Source organism: Centrocercus urophasianus, unplaced genomic scaffold (genome assembly GCF_019232065.1).
Source record: "Centrocercus urophasianus isolate 14NV4802_14NV808 unplaced genomic scaffold, USGS_Curo_1.0 seq_24, whole genome shotgun sequence".
NCBI classification, from domain to species: Eukaryota; Metazoa; Chordata; class Aves; order Galliformes; family Phasianidae; genus Centrocercus; species Centrocercus urophasianus.
In genome coordinates, this window is record NW_024884800.1 from 204,416 (window position 1) to 221,059 (window position 16,644).

General features: G+C 47.9%; 1 protein-coding gene and 1 long non-coding RNA gene across 4 annotated transcripts; one reads left to right on the top strand and one right to left on the bottom strand.

The window, feature by feature from the left end:
• Positions 1-763: 763 nt before the first annotated feature.
• On the top strand, positions 764-7,153 carry LOC122163605. Of its 2 annotated transcripts, none has more exons than XR_006170009.1 (2): positions 764-1,038; positions 2,714-7,153. It is a non-coding gene; the product is annotated as an uncharacterized LOC122163605 (long non-coding RNA). The 2 variants fall into 2 exon arrangements; XR_006170008.1 differs by having other exon boundaries at positions 6,005-7,153.
• On the bottom strand, positions 4,818-12,549 carry VSIG4 (V-set and immunoglobulin domain containing 4). Of its 2 annotated transcripts, XM_042824944.1 has the most exons (8): positions 12,333-12,549; positions 10,019-10,375; positions 9,196-9,477; positions 8,822-8,860; positions 8,085-8,153; positions 7,306-7,413; positions 6,735-6,756; positions 4,818-6,051 (listed from the first exon to the last, which is right to left on the bottom strand). In XM_042824944.1, exons 1-8 carry the CDS (start codon positions 12,385-12,387, stop codon positions 5,814-5,816), a joined length of 1,170 nt encoding a protein of 389 aa, XP_042680878.1. In that variant the 5' UTR covers positions 12,388-12,549; the 3' UTR covers positions 4,818-5,813. The 2 variants fall into 2 exon arrangements, with proteins under 2 accessions (XP_042680878.1, XP_042680879.1); XM_042824945.1 differs by lacking the exon at positions 8,822-8,860.
• Positions 12,550-16,644: the final 4,095 nt, after the last annotated feature.

The window sequence follows — 16,644 nt, forward strand, 5'->3', positions numbered from 1 at the left end:
TTAACATCACAGGCTTTACAATGAGCAGTGCAGCTTCCTGCTGGCAGGCAGACTCTGGGAGCAGAGTTGTGAGGCAGAGTTGTGCCTTTTTCCAGATAGGCTTGAAGGGTTCCCTTTTCAAATCTTTAGGTTTAGGTAGAAAGATCCCTTTTAACCGTTAGTGTACAGTATGAGGTAAAACACGAATCCTGTTCCTGTTAGTAGGAACTCTGAAGTGCGTAAAGCCAGGATTTCACCCCAGCCTGTGTTCCTTGGGATCTGTCAGACTGGCTATAGCAGAAATACATATCTAGAATTGGGCACTGGAAAGCATATGACCACTTGATTGCAAAATTAACAGAGAGGCAAATAAAAGAAACCAAGTGCTAGAAGCCCCCAAAAACTCATTTAAGCTTAGGAGAACAGAAATGGAAGTGGTGAGAAGCCTGGTGAAAAATCATGCTCTTATCTCTGCCCTGTGCAGAATTGTTCCCCTGCAATATGTTCTCCAGGTCTTTGTCTAGACGTTGTGTGTCTAGAGAGACATTTGTCTTCATGATGTTGTACCCAAATGGCATGTCTGAGTGCTCAGATGGATATTTTGTCAATATTTCAAGCTACCAAAGTTGATCTTTAGCTAAAGGGAGAGCTTAGAACTCAGCATTATTTCCAGCTCCACAGATCTTCCGCACTTCAACAAATATAGCATTTTCCTCAGCAGGAAGGCAATGTCTGCCTCCCCAGATGTGTTGGAATGGGGAAGTATAGGAGGGATGATGATGTTTGCTAAATGGAATATGCCTCTGGAGTTAACAGCAGCTTCAGCGCTCTTTTCCTTCTGTTAGCCCAGGACAGCACCGCAGCGAGGATGGTGACAGCCTGCTGAGAGCTGCAGTGCAGCACTGCGTGTATTTGACAAGCTGAGTTTGACACTCAGTCTGGCAGAGTGTCAGTTTGTCAAATACCCCAAGTGAGGCACTTGCTGAGCAACACGGCCGTGCACCGAGGCGATGGACTCCTTCACGCCCATATTCTGCTCCTCTCTAAAAACCCAACAAGGTACGGAACAAACCGCCCCACTGTTAGTGGGTGCCCCGCTGATTTCATGCTGTCAGGTTTCCTTTCCACCCTGGTCTCAGGGATGCCTGTTGGAGTGGTATTCTAGTGGCAAACTGCTACAGGAGTGCTAGTACAGTTCTTCTGCACTGGGAGAACAGAACTGGGCTGTTTTTGAGAAAGACCATGGAGTCCATTACTTTTCCTTGCAGTAGTGTTATTTGGTTTTGGCTGGGTCTTCCTAGTCAGCACTTGCAGCAAGGCTGCTTCTTGCTTTTGCCACGTTTCTATTTTGTTCAAATAATTCTCTCTAAGTGACCTTGCTTGAAGATCTAATGCTCTCTTAGCATTTTTTTTTAAGGACAGCCTTGTAGCATATCAGACACACAGCTTGAGATAGCCCTTGGTGAGCGAGGGGCGCAGCTGACAGAGCACAAGTGCCCAGCCCAGTTTGACTAACTGCTTTGCTCAGACGCTGAGAGAAAAATGCCAAAGCCCTACTGACCTTTCTTTTAGGTCAAATTTTGTGGTATTTGAGAATATTGATATTTTTTAATACTAAGTTTTGGGGTTTTTTTTCCTAAATATTTTGAAGAAGTTGGAGTTTGTACAAAGCTGGGACCAATTAACATGTAGTTTGGCCTAAGCAAACTGTGTTCTGCTTTCTGAGTAAGTCCTATCAGCAGGGCTCACTGTGTGCTTCTGGACAAACACGGTCCTACCCGCTGTGACTCACACTCCCGTGGTCTCTTTCCAACACCTACGCATGACTCACAGACATCACTCTGATCAGTATCACTGAGGTCAGCTTCAAAAGAGAGCAAAGTCTATTATTTGAGGGTTTGTTTTGTCCTCTGTGGATCCTTAATGTAGCTGGTAGATACATCAGCCCCAGCTCTCGTCACCCTCACAGACCTCCGGGTTGCAGCAGGCCTGAAGTGTTGTGCAGTGCAGTGCAGTACAGCTAGCCCAGTGTTCATTTTAAGCTCTTTACAGTTGTTTTGTTATGCATTTACAGCTTTTGCTTTTAGAAAAGTTAATCCATTCTTATTCTGTGAGAAATACCAAAGCAGAGGGGGACAAACTTCTCTACCAGAGCCTTTCTCTCCTCTCTCTGTTGAGAGCAGCAGGTTCAGGAGGGCTCTGATGGCTGGCCTAAACCTGGCAGTTTAGAAGCCAGCAGGTCTGCACAGCTGTACAGAAGTGTGGGGAGCTTCAAGTCTCATGATATTGTGCTGGCTGCTAGAAATAGTGTACTTTTCTGGAGACCCTGTAGTTTCAGAGCGGAAGCTGAGGTTTCCCTTTCTGTGCTAGTGTAGAACTGGGCTCTGTCAGATGAGCCATGTCACTGGGTGAATGACCAGCACAAGGAAAGGAGAAGTTCTGTTTGATGAGATGTGACACAGCAGAGCCCTCTACGGCTTTCAGGAGGAAAACATTCTGTTCCCACTGGCTTTTACTACCAAGCACGCAAAAAATATAAATAAAAAATAAGCATGTGGTGCATAGAGGGAACAACAACTTGGGCACAGCAGAATGTGTGCGTCTTTCCCTGGTGACCAAGGCCATTTTGCTGCCTGGACTGGAGGCAGTGCCAACAGCTGAGGTACTCAGGATGCGCTCCAGCTGAGGTGTTTGCTACCTCTTTCTTTGTTCCTGTTGCTTTCTTCTTTTGCAGCCTCTCCTTGAATTCAGGGCTCCTGAGGAAACTGCCTGGAGTTGCTCAGGGAAGATTGATGCTGGGAGGAAGCGCAGTTTGGAGAAATCACATTGTTACATAGTCAGTGAGGGAATGTGAAGTCTGGAGCTTATATTGAAAGTAAATCTTACCTAACACATTAGGCTAGCTGTAAATGAATGAGCTTGAGACTTGGAGTGGAAGAAAAGAGAGCCATGTTCTACATTTTGTCTGCTGTGATGACAATTGGGAAGCTCAGAAGCTTTCAGTTCCTTCCAACATAGCACTGGCCTCATACCATATGCTTCTGCTCTCTGTGCAAAGGGCTGCAGCTCCCCATTTTCCTCATTTCTTTTGTCCTGCTTCACCCAAGACTGGCAGCACCAACACTACTGTTTCAACCCTGCGCCTTCAAGGCCAGCTTCTGTGAGGTGCACTCTGCAGTGAGTGCATGAGTTACAAAGAGCACATAGCCCTTTCAGGATGAGCTACCCAGAGACAAAGCAAAAGAGCCCCTCGCACATATTTCCAGCAATCCCAGCACTTCTCCTCCTCAGCCAGGACACAGCTACCCTCCTCTCCAGCAGGCAGGAGCAGGGAGCAGGCCAGGTGGAAGCACCAGCAACACACGTGTGCAGATCAATGCTTAGCATGAGGCTGAGCCCCGCGTAGCCCCTGGGGACACAGTCCTGCTGGGTGCTACCTGCAACTCAGGAAGCTCAGCATCCTGGCGCTGCAGCACAGCCATCGTGCAGTGCCTGCAACTGTGGTTGAAATAATGAGAGGAGCGTGGTGTGGGCTTGATGTCTCTCACCTGTCCTCTCTAAAAAGGAAACCCAGGTCAAACTTCCAAGTCACAGAGTCAGAGATTCCCTTACAGTTGGAAGGGACCTTCAGAGGTCATCTAGTCCAACTCCCCTGCAATGAACAGGGACAACCACAGCTCCCAGGTTGCCCAGGGCCTGATCCAGCCTTACCGTGAAAGTTTCCAGGGTTGGAGTATCCTCCACATCTCTCTGCAACCTGTTCCGGTGCCTCACCACCACATATCCAACCTAAATCTCCCCTTTTATGCTTGAAGCCATTTACCCTTGTTCCATCACCACAGACCCTGCTACAGAGGCTGTCCCCTTCATTCCCACAGCTCCCCTTTAGATACCGAAAGGCCACTCTCAGGTCACCTCGCAGCCTTCTCTTCAGGCTGAACAGCCCCGGGTCGCAGCCTGTCATCGTTGGAGAGGTGTTCCATCCCTGGGATCATTTCTGTGGCCCTCCTCTGGATGCTCTCCAACAGGTCTATGTCTCTCCTGTCTGGATGCAGTGCTCCAGGTGAAGCTTCACAGCGTAGAGTAGAAGTGCAGGATCACCTCTCTTGCCCTGCTGGCCACACATCTTTTGATTCAGCCCAGCATACGGTTGGCTTTCTGGGCTGTGAGGCATACTGTTGGTTCCTGTCCAGCCTTCCACCCACCAGTACCCCCAGGGCTTTTTCATCCAGGATCTCCCTTACTCAGTCACTATTCCAAATGCCTCAGATTTCTCTCTGCAATGCTTTTTTATCATTCCTTTCATCCCCCAGTTTGTATTGGTAGTGAGGGTTGCCTCGACCCAAGTGCAAGACCCCACATTTGGATCTGCTGAACTTCATGAGGTTCACCTGGGCCCACTGCTTGAGCCTGTCTCAGTCCCTCTGGATGGCATCACATCCCTCTGGTGTGTCTGCCACACCTCACAGCTTGGGGTATCAGCAAACTGCTGAGGGTGCACTCGATCCCACTGTTGCTGTCACTGATGAAGATATTAAAGAGTATCAGTCCCAGTTCTGACCCCCGGGGGACACCACACATCACTGATCTCCATCCAGACATGGAGCCATTGACAAACACTCTCTGGCCTCGATTCTGCATCCAGTTCTTTGTCTGTTGACCAGTCCACCCATCAAATCCATCTTTCCAATTTGGAGAAAAGGATGTTGCTACTGTGCCAAAGGCCAAAAGTCAAATGCTGGCCATGTCTGGTCTGTACGCCTATCCGTTCTACATAATCGAACCAGAAGACAGAGAAAGAGCACAAATTTGCAAACAACAGACATGTGAAGGCACTGTGTGGTAAAACACCAAGAAAGCCAGAAAGCATCTACTACAGATGCTTTTGAAGTACTTTATATTTGCCATGGGAAACAAATGGCAGTGCACTAATCAAGGCATTTTACAAATGAAAGCTCACGGCACCCTCATTAGGTAGACAAGCATGAACATCCCAAGTGTAACCAGATTTAGTCATGTCCCATACAGTGAGTCGGTGTCAGTCTGCTGGATCCAGGATCTCCCTTACTCAGTCGCTGTTCCAAATGCCTCAGATTTCTCTCTGCAACGCTTTTTTATCATGCTTCTGGCTTCCACACTGCAAAATGAAGTGCTAGCAATCCCTTCAAAACCAGCTCTGCTTTGCCAGAAGAAAAACAGAGGGTGCTAGTTAAGAGGCTCATCACCTACAGGGTTATTCCCACTTGTGAGGAGCTCCAGTTTGATTGCTAAATGATATTCCTGAGATATCAACCCCTTCTGTAGTCTTTTTAGTATCCTCTAACAACAAGACAACTCCAGAACAAACAAGCAGTACGACCAGTATCTGCTGGACTGTAAAAGCCAGAAGCCATCCATTTCCAGTACAGTTCTTGGCTCCTCGCAGTCTGGCATGCCCAAACAGGGGAACATGCACTTGAGAGTGCGTCTTGCTGGTGTTATTGGCTAGCAGTGTTGCACCCAGCTGCACTTTGACCTGGAGGCAAAGGATGTTTCTGTTTCCACCCCTTCAGAGCATTTCTTTCTCACTTTGCTCCTTCAGGCTGCTCAGAAATTATTTGCTATTTAAAAATGTGTGGACAGACAGCCGCTTGGCTGAAGGTTTCTGCACCACTGGGCAGGGACTCATTTGCCAAATCCTAAGAAGTTCCCCTGAGTTAAAGAAAGCAGTAAAACTGGTATATTTATCAGAGGAGAAGGCAGACAGGAAGAATAGTTTCCCTTGGTAAAGTTTACCGCTCAGTATCTGTAGCCTCATCTTCTGCACAGCTGCTCACGTGGGAAATGCTGGTACTCTACTGAAAGTTCTGTACTTCGTATTCTGATTCCATTGCATTCACAAGGGTCTCACTCTCAGCATCTTTACTCAGGCATGTGCTCTCATAGCTGTTGCCTGTTATGCTCTCATAGTTGTTGCATGTCACGGTAACATTTTCATAGGATTCTTCAGTCTCAGAATTTATCTTCTCTTTTCTGCACTTAACAGGGACTTCCACATCAGTGTCCAATCTAATCACATCTGCAGTGCTGTGGCTGAAACAAAGAGACATTCTTAAGAATGAGGACTAAATCCCCCTTAACAGCTGCTATCTCACTCCACCTCCTCTGCATAATGGAGAGAATGTAAGATGGACAAGTTCTCGAATTAAGTTAGAGGCACTTTAATGACAAAAGCAAAGGCCACGTGTGGAAGCGATCAGAAAGAAGCAGGGTGATTTATTCTTTGCTTCCCATCGGCTGTCAATACCCAGCCACTGCCTGGGAATCCGAGCCTCAGTACACGTGATGGTTGCTTCCAAAGGCAATTGATGTAACCAGAAACGCCTCCCCCAGCTCCTCCCACATCCCTCAGCATTACTGTTGAGCTGGGTGTCATACGGTGTGGAAAATCTTTGTGGTCAGGATAGGTCAGCTGTCCTGGCTGCGTCCTACCCAAGCTGTTGCCAACCCTGACCTGCTGGCCTCTGTGGGTTGGAAAGAGAGCCTTGGTGCTGCACAAGTGCTCAGCAATAGCCAAATCCCTGTGGGGTTACTGACACTGTTTTAGGCACAAATGTAAAGCAGTGTTAGGGGTGTTATGAGGAATATTAACTCTGTCCCAGACAGATAAAAGAAATCTCTGGCTTTTTGCTGAGTAAAAAGGCTTTTCTGAAACAAATAACAGTATGATGCCCTCAAAAGTCTTCTCTACATAATAGGTGAAAAATTGTACTTACAAAGCAACTTCATAGATGGATTCTGAAAAAAAGGAAGAATTGAAGATATGCATCAGTACATTTTATGACGAATGTACCCCAGAAATAAAAATAAAAAGGGAAGAAAGCAAGCAAAACCAACAAAGAAACCACAGATGCTTCCAGGTATTTGCACCTTCAGGAATCCACCTTGTTGCTCCCTGGGGGGACAGTGGGGCAAGGAGGGGGCCAAGGCAGAGTGATGGGACTGTGGGGATAGGAATGGGGCTGGAGGGAGCACAGTGCCCTGCCCTACCTGCCCACCCCTATTAAAAAGATGCTGTTCTGAATGCCTTTAACAAAAATAATTTTTAGAAAGTGCATGCTCTTGTGTGTTCAAGCATTCAATAAATATATTCTGTATTTGTTAATAAAAAGGAAATGCCTTTTTCAGTCTTTCACCACCTATTTTAATTTGTATCTGCTTTGGTCAAGTGTCTTCAGCTACCAGAGCCGTCACACACAGCTGTGAGGACAGTACCAACCCCAGCCCACAAAGCCCTCAAAGCCAAACCACGGCAGGTATTCAAGCTCCCCACAACAATCTACTCACCATTTTTGGGCTTTCTAGCACAAGCAATAGCAAAAATGACAAGGAAAACCACAGCACCACCCAACACAGCAATCGGGATGACCAGGTACAGGTGAGTCCTCCAGGAACCTGTAGCAATATGGCACAAGACTTTCAAACAGAGAAGCCCTCCCAGGCTGCAACAGCACTTACATGGTGCTGACCACATCCTGGAGGCCCAGCCAGCCCCTGAGCTCTGCGTGCAGTTGTGCACTACTTGACTATGTCCCTGCTACTCCCCATGTAGCAGCATCTTGCCCATTTGGCCCCACATGGGTATTTTTATGTGAGCCAGAGCCTCCTGCTGAGTGCTGGGGCTGTAGCTGTGAGCAGGGCGGAATTGTGCAGTGCATGCCATTGAAGAAAGACTTTCAGATGGTGCCCTTAACACTTTTCATTCAAGGATGCTGTCCAATTGTATTTGGAGCATGTTCAAACCTACCATGGCACTGCAAACTTAGCTGAGGTACAGAGAGTCAGTTTGCACACAGTCCTTTTTGTTGCTCCAGCCTTGAGAGCAGAATGAACTGCTGGTCAGGAATGCTGCAAGAAGTCTGGATGTTCTGGCTATGGAACGTATTTCTTTTTTCCCTAGAAGTATCTGGTTTATTCTAAGAGTCCCTAAAAAACATCTAGGTCCCTTGAGAACAGCTAGCAATGCCATTTGTAGCCAAAATACAGAACACAAACTTTGGAATGGAAGATACTGAGCAGTCAGTTCGGGTCCCTCAATCTTGAGTTACACCGATGTCTCAACTTACTCTGAGTTGTTTCATCTGTTTCTGGGTATCCCACAACATTCTCAGAAGTCACTGCAGCTTCAGGCAGATCTGCAAAACCAACAAGAATGAGAAGTGTGCAGTGCAATTCCAATCTGCCGTGGAAATAGATAAGTTCTGGAAATAAGCAGCCCCTTCCCTTAACTTCTAGCTGCTGAAGCTGATTTACATGACCTGCTATGGTGGCACACAATTGATTCAGATGAAATGACCTCAGTGTTAAAGTTTCCACAAGAGGTTCTACCGTAGCCCAGGTCTGAGTTCCCACAACCCACAGAGATGATCTGGCAACTTTGCATCCTTCCTCAGAGGAGATATCCTTGGCAAGGAAAGCAGCTGCTTTACAGAGGCTTTTGTCTCATTTGTATCTGTTGTTTCTGTTCGGTCCTTTCTAAGGTCTAAGGAGAGTCTGAGGTGGCATGCCTAATTGTAGATATCAATATAAGCTTCCCCCCTCCTCTGGGCCAGTTTTATGTGGGCATCATTGAGTTTGTGTTCCCATGGATGGTTGCCAAGAGACTGCGGTAGGGAACCGAAGTGGCAGTACATGGTCTGCATGTGCTCTTGGGAAGGATTTCAGGCATTGCATCAGCTTGTCGTCTTGGTGACTTTTGGACTGACTTAAGCATCATCCCAAGATTGCTGTTATTACTGCTAAGCACTGGGTCAGCTCCCAGCCCCCAGCCCCTCACCCTGGTCACACATTGCTCCCTGCTGACCTGTGGCTGGGCGGTATGCCTCCGTCGTGACAGACAGATCTGCAAATGAAAAGGGCAGGGAGGCTCAATGTGTGCCCGCAGGATGCAGCGCTCCCCCAGCCACTCCTGGATGCCTGGAGTCCTTCTCCATAGGCACTATAGCATCGGCCTCACACTGCCAGCATGGCTTGCCAGGCACCATGAGGTGCGCTGAGGGCTGAGGCAGGCTCCCTCCTGCTCAGCCATGCTGCCAGGGGCTGGGTGCTATCTCCTGGGCTTTGCCTGACCTGCTACACTCTGAAGCAGGCAGGACACGATCCACATTTGGCATTATGCACCCAAACCCTGCACCCCTCTGTGTCTGCCTCAATGAGGAGTTGAGGGCTGGGACTCACCTCTCACTGTCAGCTCAACAGCATCACTGCGCTGCACCATCTGGGTATTGACCCTGTTCTTCACCTCGCAGTAGTACACCCCTGCATCAGAGGGCTGCAGGCTGCTCCACACCAGCTCAGCTTCATTGCCCAGGAGCTGCCCACTCCTGCCTGGTGCCATCCGGAACCAGTGGTAGCTGATGGGGGGGGACCCTTGTGCCACACAAGTCAGGCTAGCCTTGGCTCCCACTGGCACAGCCAGCCCCAGCTCTCCAGCCACAATGGTGGGCTTGGTCACAGCCACTACAAGACAAAGCAGATGGGTCATGGTGGCTGTGGTAGGGGAAGGTTTCCCTCACACTAAAGCAACTCCCATCCTCACGGTCCTTTCCCAGGACATCACCACTGGGTTGCGCTCTGTGCAGCTGTGCCTATGGATATAGATGTGCACCAGCTGTGTCACCTATTGCCACTGCTGCACCACATCAGCCTGCTCTGCTGATGCTCTGCCAAGCACTGAGAGTGCTTGGAAAGGGGGGAAGGCACGTCCGGCCAGCATGATTCCCATGTGCTACAAGAGCCAGGGACATTGTGTATCTGCACAGAACCAGATCCAGTCCTGGGTGCACCTGGATCTGTGTCCCACTGGCAGATCCACACCACAGTGAGTGCAGACTCACTGCTATCCCTTCCTGAACGCACAGAACTGAGCAGAAGGCTCTTCCCATCCAGGTACCTCAACACCCAACTCGATATGGATATGGGCAGGCAGAATGGAGTGAACTGCCTCTTCTCCGAATTGTTCTGCAGATTATACAACAGCAAAGCTTTATTGCTGGATTACCTTTGGCGACTTTAACTGTAGTGGTCACCTCCTTCGTTATCAGGCTGTAGTTTTCAGACCTCCAGCTGACTTGACAGGTGTAGTGTCCGCTGTCAGGAATTTCGAGGTCTGTGATGTGGAGTGAGGCATCCCCTGGGCTGCTCTTTGGGACACTGACTCGGTTTCGGAACCGAGATAACAGGATGTGATCACCAGAAGCATCCCTCCGAAAGATGGTGGAGGTGCTGAGGTCTCTCTCTATGCGCCAGGTGAGCACCTGCTGTGTGAAACCTCGTGAAGGCGTGTAGGTACATGGTATAGTGGTGGATCCCATCCATACCCCTTTGACCTGAGCTGCACCAGACAGATCCAGGAGGGCTGCAAAGAAACAACAATTGAAGGGAAGAAACAAAAATGCAGCAGAAGAGGGGAACATCCCTTAGGACCAACAGATGCCACGAGGCAGTGGAAGCCGGCATGTGGTAGCGTCTTAGTTATGCACTAGACCACAGGCAGCTAAATCTGGGCCTGCCCCCATCTCACTGAGCATGGGGAAGTGAACAGCTACATCAAACTCATGGCTATTCTTATTGCTTCTCTCTGGACACAGGCCAGTTCTCAATTCCTTCTCAGTACCGAGAGGCACAAATCCCACCTCCAGTAGCGGCATCACAGCTGCAGCCTTCACAAGAACTTCAGGAGCATCTCTTATTCCTGCTCCCTAGCCGCAGCCTTCACACAGTACTTCTGCTGCTTGGCTTTCTGCTTATACTTGCAGGATGACGCAAACAGCAGTGGCCTCTCCCTCTACTGCTGACACTGCTTGTTCTGACAGCACCACTTGCTGCATTGTCCTGTACCCCCTGTACAGGAAGAATGGTGAACAAATCACGTTTACTGTGTCACTGCAATAAGCGTGCATGTAAGACTCAGTGTTTGCACTCCTTAGCATCATTAGCTTCTTACAAAACTACCCTGTTGCTCACGGAGGCAGCAGTGCAGCCGTGCAGGGAGAAGCCCTTCTCTGTGCAGCAGTGCTGTCTCTGAGCCGCAGGAGGGGCCCTTTGGGTGCGGAGCGGGTCTGTGGATCTCTGTCCACACGGGCACCTGAGGGAGCTGCTGGGGCTGAGCTCTGTGGAAGCTTATTTCTGACAGCACCAACAAAATACTCATCCCCAAGATGGTATTTTTAAAAGAAACGTTTCCTCCCTGTGATGCTTATTAAACTGAGATGCTTCCTGAGACTTCCAGAAAAAGGGTGTCAGTTCTCACACTGGGGGAGGTAGAGCTGAATAGACAGAAACCCGCAGAGCAGGTTTGGAAGAAGCAAAGTAGTGAGAGAGATTTGTATCATCAGCAGTGCATGAAAAAGAGAAGAAAAGAGTTCTTACACTTTGGTCCATTTGTAAAAGAGCTGAGCACCTCCTTCCTAGCCTGATAGCACCAGCATTCGTGGTGGCATGGAAGAACTATGCAGGCAGGTATCTGCCTTTACTGGTCTGGACTACCAGATTTGGAACACTAGATCAAGCCCAATCTTTTTGCATTAGCCTTGGAGAACTTCAGCTCTGACCTGGATTCCTTGGTTGGTATCTGTCTCAGCCAGATAAACACTGCCAGGACTCAAATGGGCACAGGAGGAGGGGGTGTGGACTTTGTGATATTTCATTTATTCTCCCACTCTTTCCAACTCTCTGTCCAGTGAGGCTGTCCCAGGAGCAGCACATATGTTTCATGGGCATATGAATTGAAGCCAAGGTTCTACTGTCACCTCTCCTAATGCACTGGAGAGCCAGGACATCAGGAGTAATCAAGAGGAATTATGTGCCTTCATAAGCCGTCACAGTTACAGCCATCTCTCTTCTTCCCAGGACCACGCTAGCAGAGCAACGGAGATGCATTATTAAATTGGAATCATAGAATTGCTCAGGTTGGAAAAGACCTCCAAGATCATGCAATCCAACCATCCACCTACCAAATTCTAGAGGAACGTGCACATTCCAGCTTCACAAGGACAGTTTTGGAAGGTAACAGCACATCAGAGCATGTCCTCTGCAAGGATCCTGAAAGGTCCTGTTTTGATCCTGCTGTGGCACATGGAGCCAACCTGCCTCACTCTGCCCTGTCTGCTGCACTCTCGAAGCAGCTGGGTGTCCCTGATAGGAGTCTTCCCAAAGGAGACTTGTGAACTCTCAGGCTCTATTTTTCAAGAAGAAACTAATGGCTTTACACACTTCACAACTTTTAAAAAAAGCAGGACATCATAATTGAAAAGAATTCTCCTACCCTCTTAGTTCTTTAGTTTTTCTTCTCATACAAGGAAGCAGTTACTCACCCCTGCAGCCAACAAAAGCCTTCACCACCACCAGCACCAGCACCACTGCTCCCATTCTCCCAGGACTGCAGCTCCGCTCTCCTCCTCCTATGCTTGAAGAGAGACCTCCACACTTCTTGGAGCAGAAGACAAGTCAAGAACACTTCCCTTTCTTCTGCCCTGTGTCATCTGGGATCCAGGCTGCGCTGCTGTCCTTCTTCCTTCCTTCTTTTAGAAATATCATGAGTCCACTCACCGAGGTGAAGGATGACCAAAGATTGCAAGGCTCTGTCTCTTTCCATTTCAAATCCCATCCCCACCCTCTTCTCTTGCCTTTTTCTAATACTCTTTTTTTCCTCATGGTTTTGTATACATTTCTTTTTTCCTTTTCATCTTCTTCCAATTATTCCACGTTTGCGTTCACTTTGTAATGAAAGAGCTTTATGATGGCCACATAATCAAGTACTCAGTAATAAGGGAAAGCAAATTGGAGAATGCTTGAAAAGCAAGAATTCAGCTACCTCTGACTTGTATGTGATGATACGGCTCAGCATCTCCTTCCATCACATTCAAAATTGGCTCCAGAGATGTCAAAGCACAGCAGCCTTCCCATGGGAGGTGTGAGCACATCGACTCACTGCACGTCAGGCAGGAGCACGAGGCACAGATCAACCTGCTGGGGTTCTGTTATTTCCTTGGAATCTTCCTTGCTGATGACACCGTGCTCTTCCACCACACACATGCAGTATTTCAGCAGCACATGATGTGCAGGTCAGTCTGTAGCCTGAATGAGGAAAAGGAACAGCTGTAGTTCCTTTGCCTAATGGAGCCTTTTAGACCAGAAAAACTTTTACTTTTTTTTCCCCCCCGATTCAACAGAAATATTAAAAAAAAAAAAAATACAAAAAACAAAAAACCAACATCCTGCTCTTTACTATGAATTTCCCCACAAAAAGCTGCATTTTTCCCCACCTGCCCAGAAATTGCCCTGTTGTGATGCAGCTGCAGATGTACTTCCCAGGGCAGCAAGGGAAGGTGCACAGCGAAGGTCAGCAACCCAGAGACACCCACACTTAATGCTAGAGCAGATCTTAACACCCAGAGGTGAACAGATGTTCAGTGCCTGCTGCTCCCATTTTCAGAGAGTCACAGATTGTCTTACACGCAGAATTATTCTGTGTTCATTAATATTAACAAAAGAAGGAGTTACAGAAGACAAGAAATGTATGTGAAAGCAAGCCTGCCAGGTGAATTATGCTACAGGCAGTCAACTATTCATTAAAGCTACTGCTTAATGTTTTTTCAATAGTCATATTTTTAACATCCAGTTTGCATTTAATTTTAACAGCTGCATCATTCAACACAACCCACTGAAGTATTTCCAAGAAATAATTTCATTTCCCCTCCACCCCTCACTATTGTGTCAGTGGTGAAGATTTGTCTGCATAGACTTCTTGGTGGAAAGAAAAGACTGATGGAGAGAGAGAAACAGCAGAGCATCCTGGAAAACTGCTGAGAAGTCAATCGCATCAATATGGGAGGTCTAAAGGCTGCAAGAAATACTGAATGGCATCTCTGAGCCAAGGGCCAACGTGTCTGAAATATGGGGGCCATTTTCTCCAGGAGCTGGAAGGGCAGCTTATCTCATTTTGCCGTGGCTGTGTTCCATCACAGCAGGTATCTGTCCTGGTTGCACTGCAGCAGTCGGACCGTTCTCTGGAGGTGCTGCAGCTGGGCAGCATTGGGCGGCTCTTCCTTTCTGTGCAGGGCAATGAAATCCAGTGACCAGCTTCATTTTTCTGAAGTCAGTAACCTGATGGAAACAGTGCAGGTTTCGTTTTGCTCTTTGGGCAGAGGCACATCTGCAGTTGGATGATTTGGGGAATGGGATTTCAGCTGAGTTCTGATTATTGCTGCCACAGAACTTGCAACAGTAAAATTTGCAGTACAACCATGTCAAGCATGGCCAGCCTGGAGGAAAGAGCTAAAATTGCTGATATGACAATTTTTTGAACCGGACATGCAAGACTTCCTGAAGCTGTAATTGTACAGGATAAACGTTGACTACTTAGCTAAACCAAACATGAAGAACTATAGTTCCTCAAATATGATCAACGCTGCATCTTTCTCTCCTTGTGACAGAGACATAGCAGCCAGAGTCCTTTGAGTCATGCCAACAGCCCATTTCTTTCTTACTGTAAGACTTCTTGTGGTTTCGCATCTGAACGCATGAAAAAAAAAAAAAAAAAAAAAAGCCTTTAATGTCCTCATATTTCAGTGCCTCTGCTTTGGATTGAATCCACTGCTTTCTCCCTTTGCAGTGCCAGGCAATAAGGCACCCAGCAACTGTCCCCCTCACAGGAGCCCATCCTCCTGCTGCACACTGGGCACGACACTCCTCAACATCATTTCCTCAGCTCAGATAGCACGACCAACGTTGCTCTTTGTTCTGGAATTCCTGCTCCTACAACTCTGGCTGGTAAAAAGTAGCGCAGCACAAGTCCGTGTTTCACAAAAAGTGACCACAGATGGGACCTCAAAGCCCACCCATAGGGCCCACACCTACAGAGCTCGTGCCTTACCCTCGGGGTTTGAAACAGCCTGCCGAGGGTTAGAGAACTTTGCTGCAAATTTCCTGATGCTGCAAATAGGGTTTTTAGCCTGCAAGGTGATGGCAAGCAGTGCTTTGTGCAAACCACCAAGATAGAAAGCTCCCAGTGTGCTTTCATAAAGCATCTGCACCCAGGGGGAAAAAAAAAAAAAAAAAAAAAAAAAAAAAAGAAAAAAAAAGCCAATTTTACCAGAAGATGTTCTTATTTGGCCAGGCCAAAGCCAACTGCCTAAACAGAGCGGAAATAATTCCTGGATGGTGCACAGAAGCTAACTGCATGGGACTTTACTGCGGTGTGCATCACATCAGCTTTCCCCACACTTACCAGAGAACTGTACAGTCAAGAAAACATGGCCTTTGTTCTGCTTGACAAAACAGAATTTTAGTGTTAAAGAGCATTTCCTTCAAGGCTCAAGTCATGCAACAGAAGAGTGATACACAAATGATCTTCCTGAAAATTAACTTCCCTTCCTAGAAATTCCAAGGTCATTGACATCAGCTTTGGGCCACCTATGAGCTCAGCCAAACTCTAACAAATGGTTCCTAGCACTAACAATGGATCCTGGATGTGTGAAGCCATCTGAGTGTGCATTTCCTGCTTTGTGCCACCTAAGGGTGCAAAACGCAGGGATCAAATCCTCCCTATACCTACAGGTTTCACACTCACCGGTTACCATTGCTTTTGGTAGCCCTACTGCTATCACAGTATTTGCTTCTTCCATGTTCCTGTTTTAGTGACTCCTTAGAGGCTGTCTGAACTGTTCAGAAAACACAAATGTTTCTGTGGGACAATCTGCCTTAACCTCAGCTCGTCTCCCTGCAGGCTCACTGCCTGCTGTCAGCTGTGCCGCATGAGATGCGCAGCAGCTGCTCTTATCTCCAGAGGTTTCCCACACTGGGTTAGGATCCAGTCTCTATTTTGCGTTGCCAACTGCCTGAAACCCTCAAGGAAGGTTTCACCACACAGGGCAAAATCCAGAGTTTTCTTTGAAAGCAAGGATGAAAGAGGAATGGAAAGCAAGTTAATGCCTGAGAGCTAGGGTTATGCTGCTCAAAAGAACTGCCTCAAACAAAGAGAGCACAGATGGTCTTTCCTAGCTAGGTTAAGGCCAGCAATAGTGGAAGCACAGGCAGGGAGAGAAGAGCTGGCAGTGCTTATTGCATTATTGTTCCTGTGTTCATACAGAAGTGCCACATCTCATGGTTTGTTGGCTCTGCCCACTACCCCACGTGCAGGAAGGATAAGCCCTTTTTCCTCCATTCTCCAAGCAGCATGAGTAGTATCTGCCTCTTTGCTCAGATGTTCACCTGGCCACCTGAATTTGGAGCACCTCCGTTTCCCACTAGCTCCATGTAAAGCTATAGTGTGATGGAAGGCCCAGCAGTAACAGCAGGGCAGCAGCAAACAAGGATAAGCCCAAATGCAGCCATAGATACAGAAACAAAGGGAAGGGAAAAAAAAAAAACCAAAAAAAACCAGCTTACCCTTGGAAGACCTCAGGTAGGCAGGGATCCCCAATGAGACACCCTCACCTCCACTGCCAACCTTTAAATGAGCGCTGGGAAGGGATGGATCCTGGCTCCATCCCATCTATCACTCAGCTGAACTGCATGCACCTGAGCTCCCCTGGGCTGGCCCTGCCTTCCCATCAGGTGCTCCATCACTGCTTCAGGCCATGGCTGAGCATTTCTGCTACACTCCATATAGCACCACAGCCCCAG

Excerpts from the sequence above, each read along its gene's own strand:
- VSIG4 (XM_042824944.1), bottom strand. The coding sequence starts at position 12,387 with ATGGGAGCAGTGGTGCTGGTGCTGGTGGTGGTGAAGGCTTTTGTTGGC. Across the intron at positions 9,478-10,018 it reads TACAGTTAAAGTCGCCAAAG|TGGCTGTGACCAAGCCCACC; the intron begins GTAATCCAGCAA and ends TTTGTCTTGTAG. Across the intron at positions 7,414-8,084 it reads AACAGATGAAACAACTCAGA|GTTCCTGGAGGACTCACCTG; the intron begins GTAAGTTGAGAC and ends ATATTGCTACAG.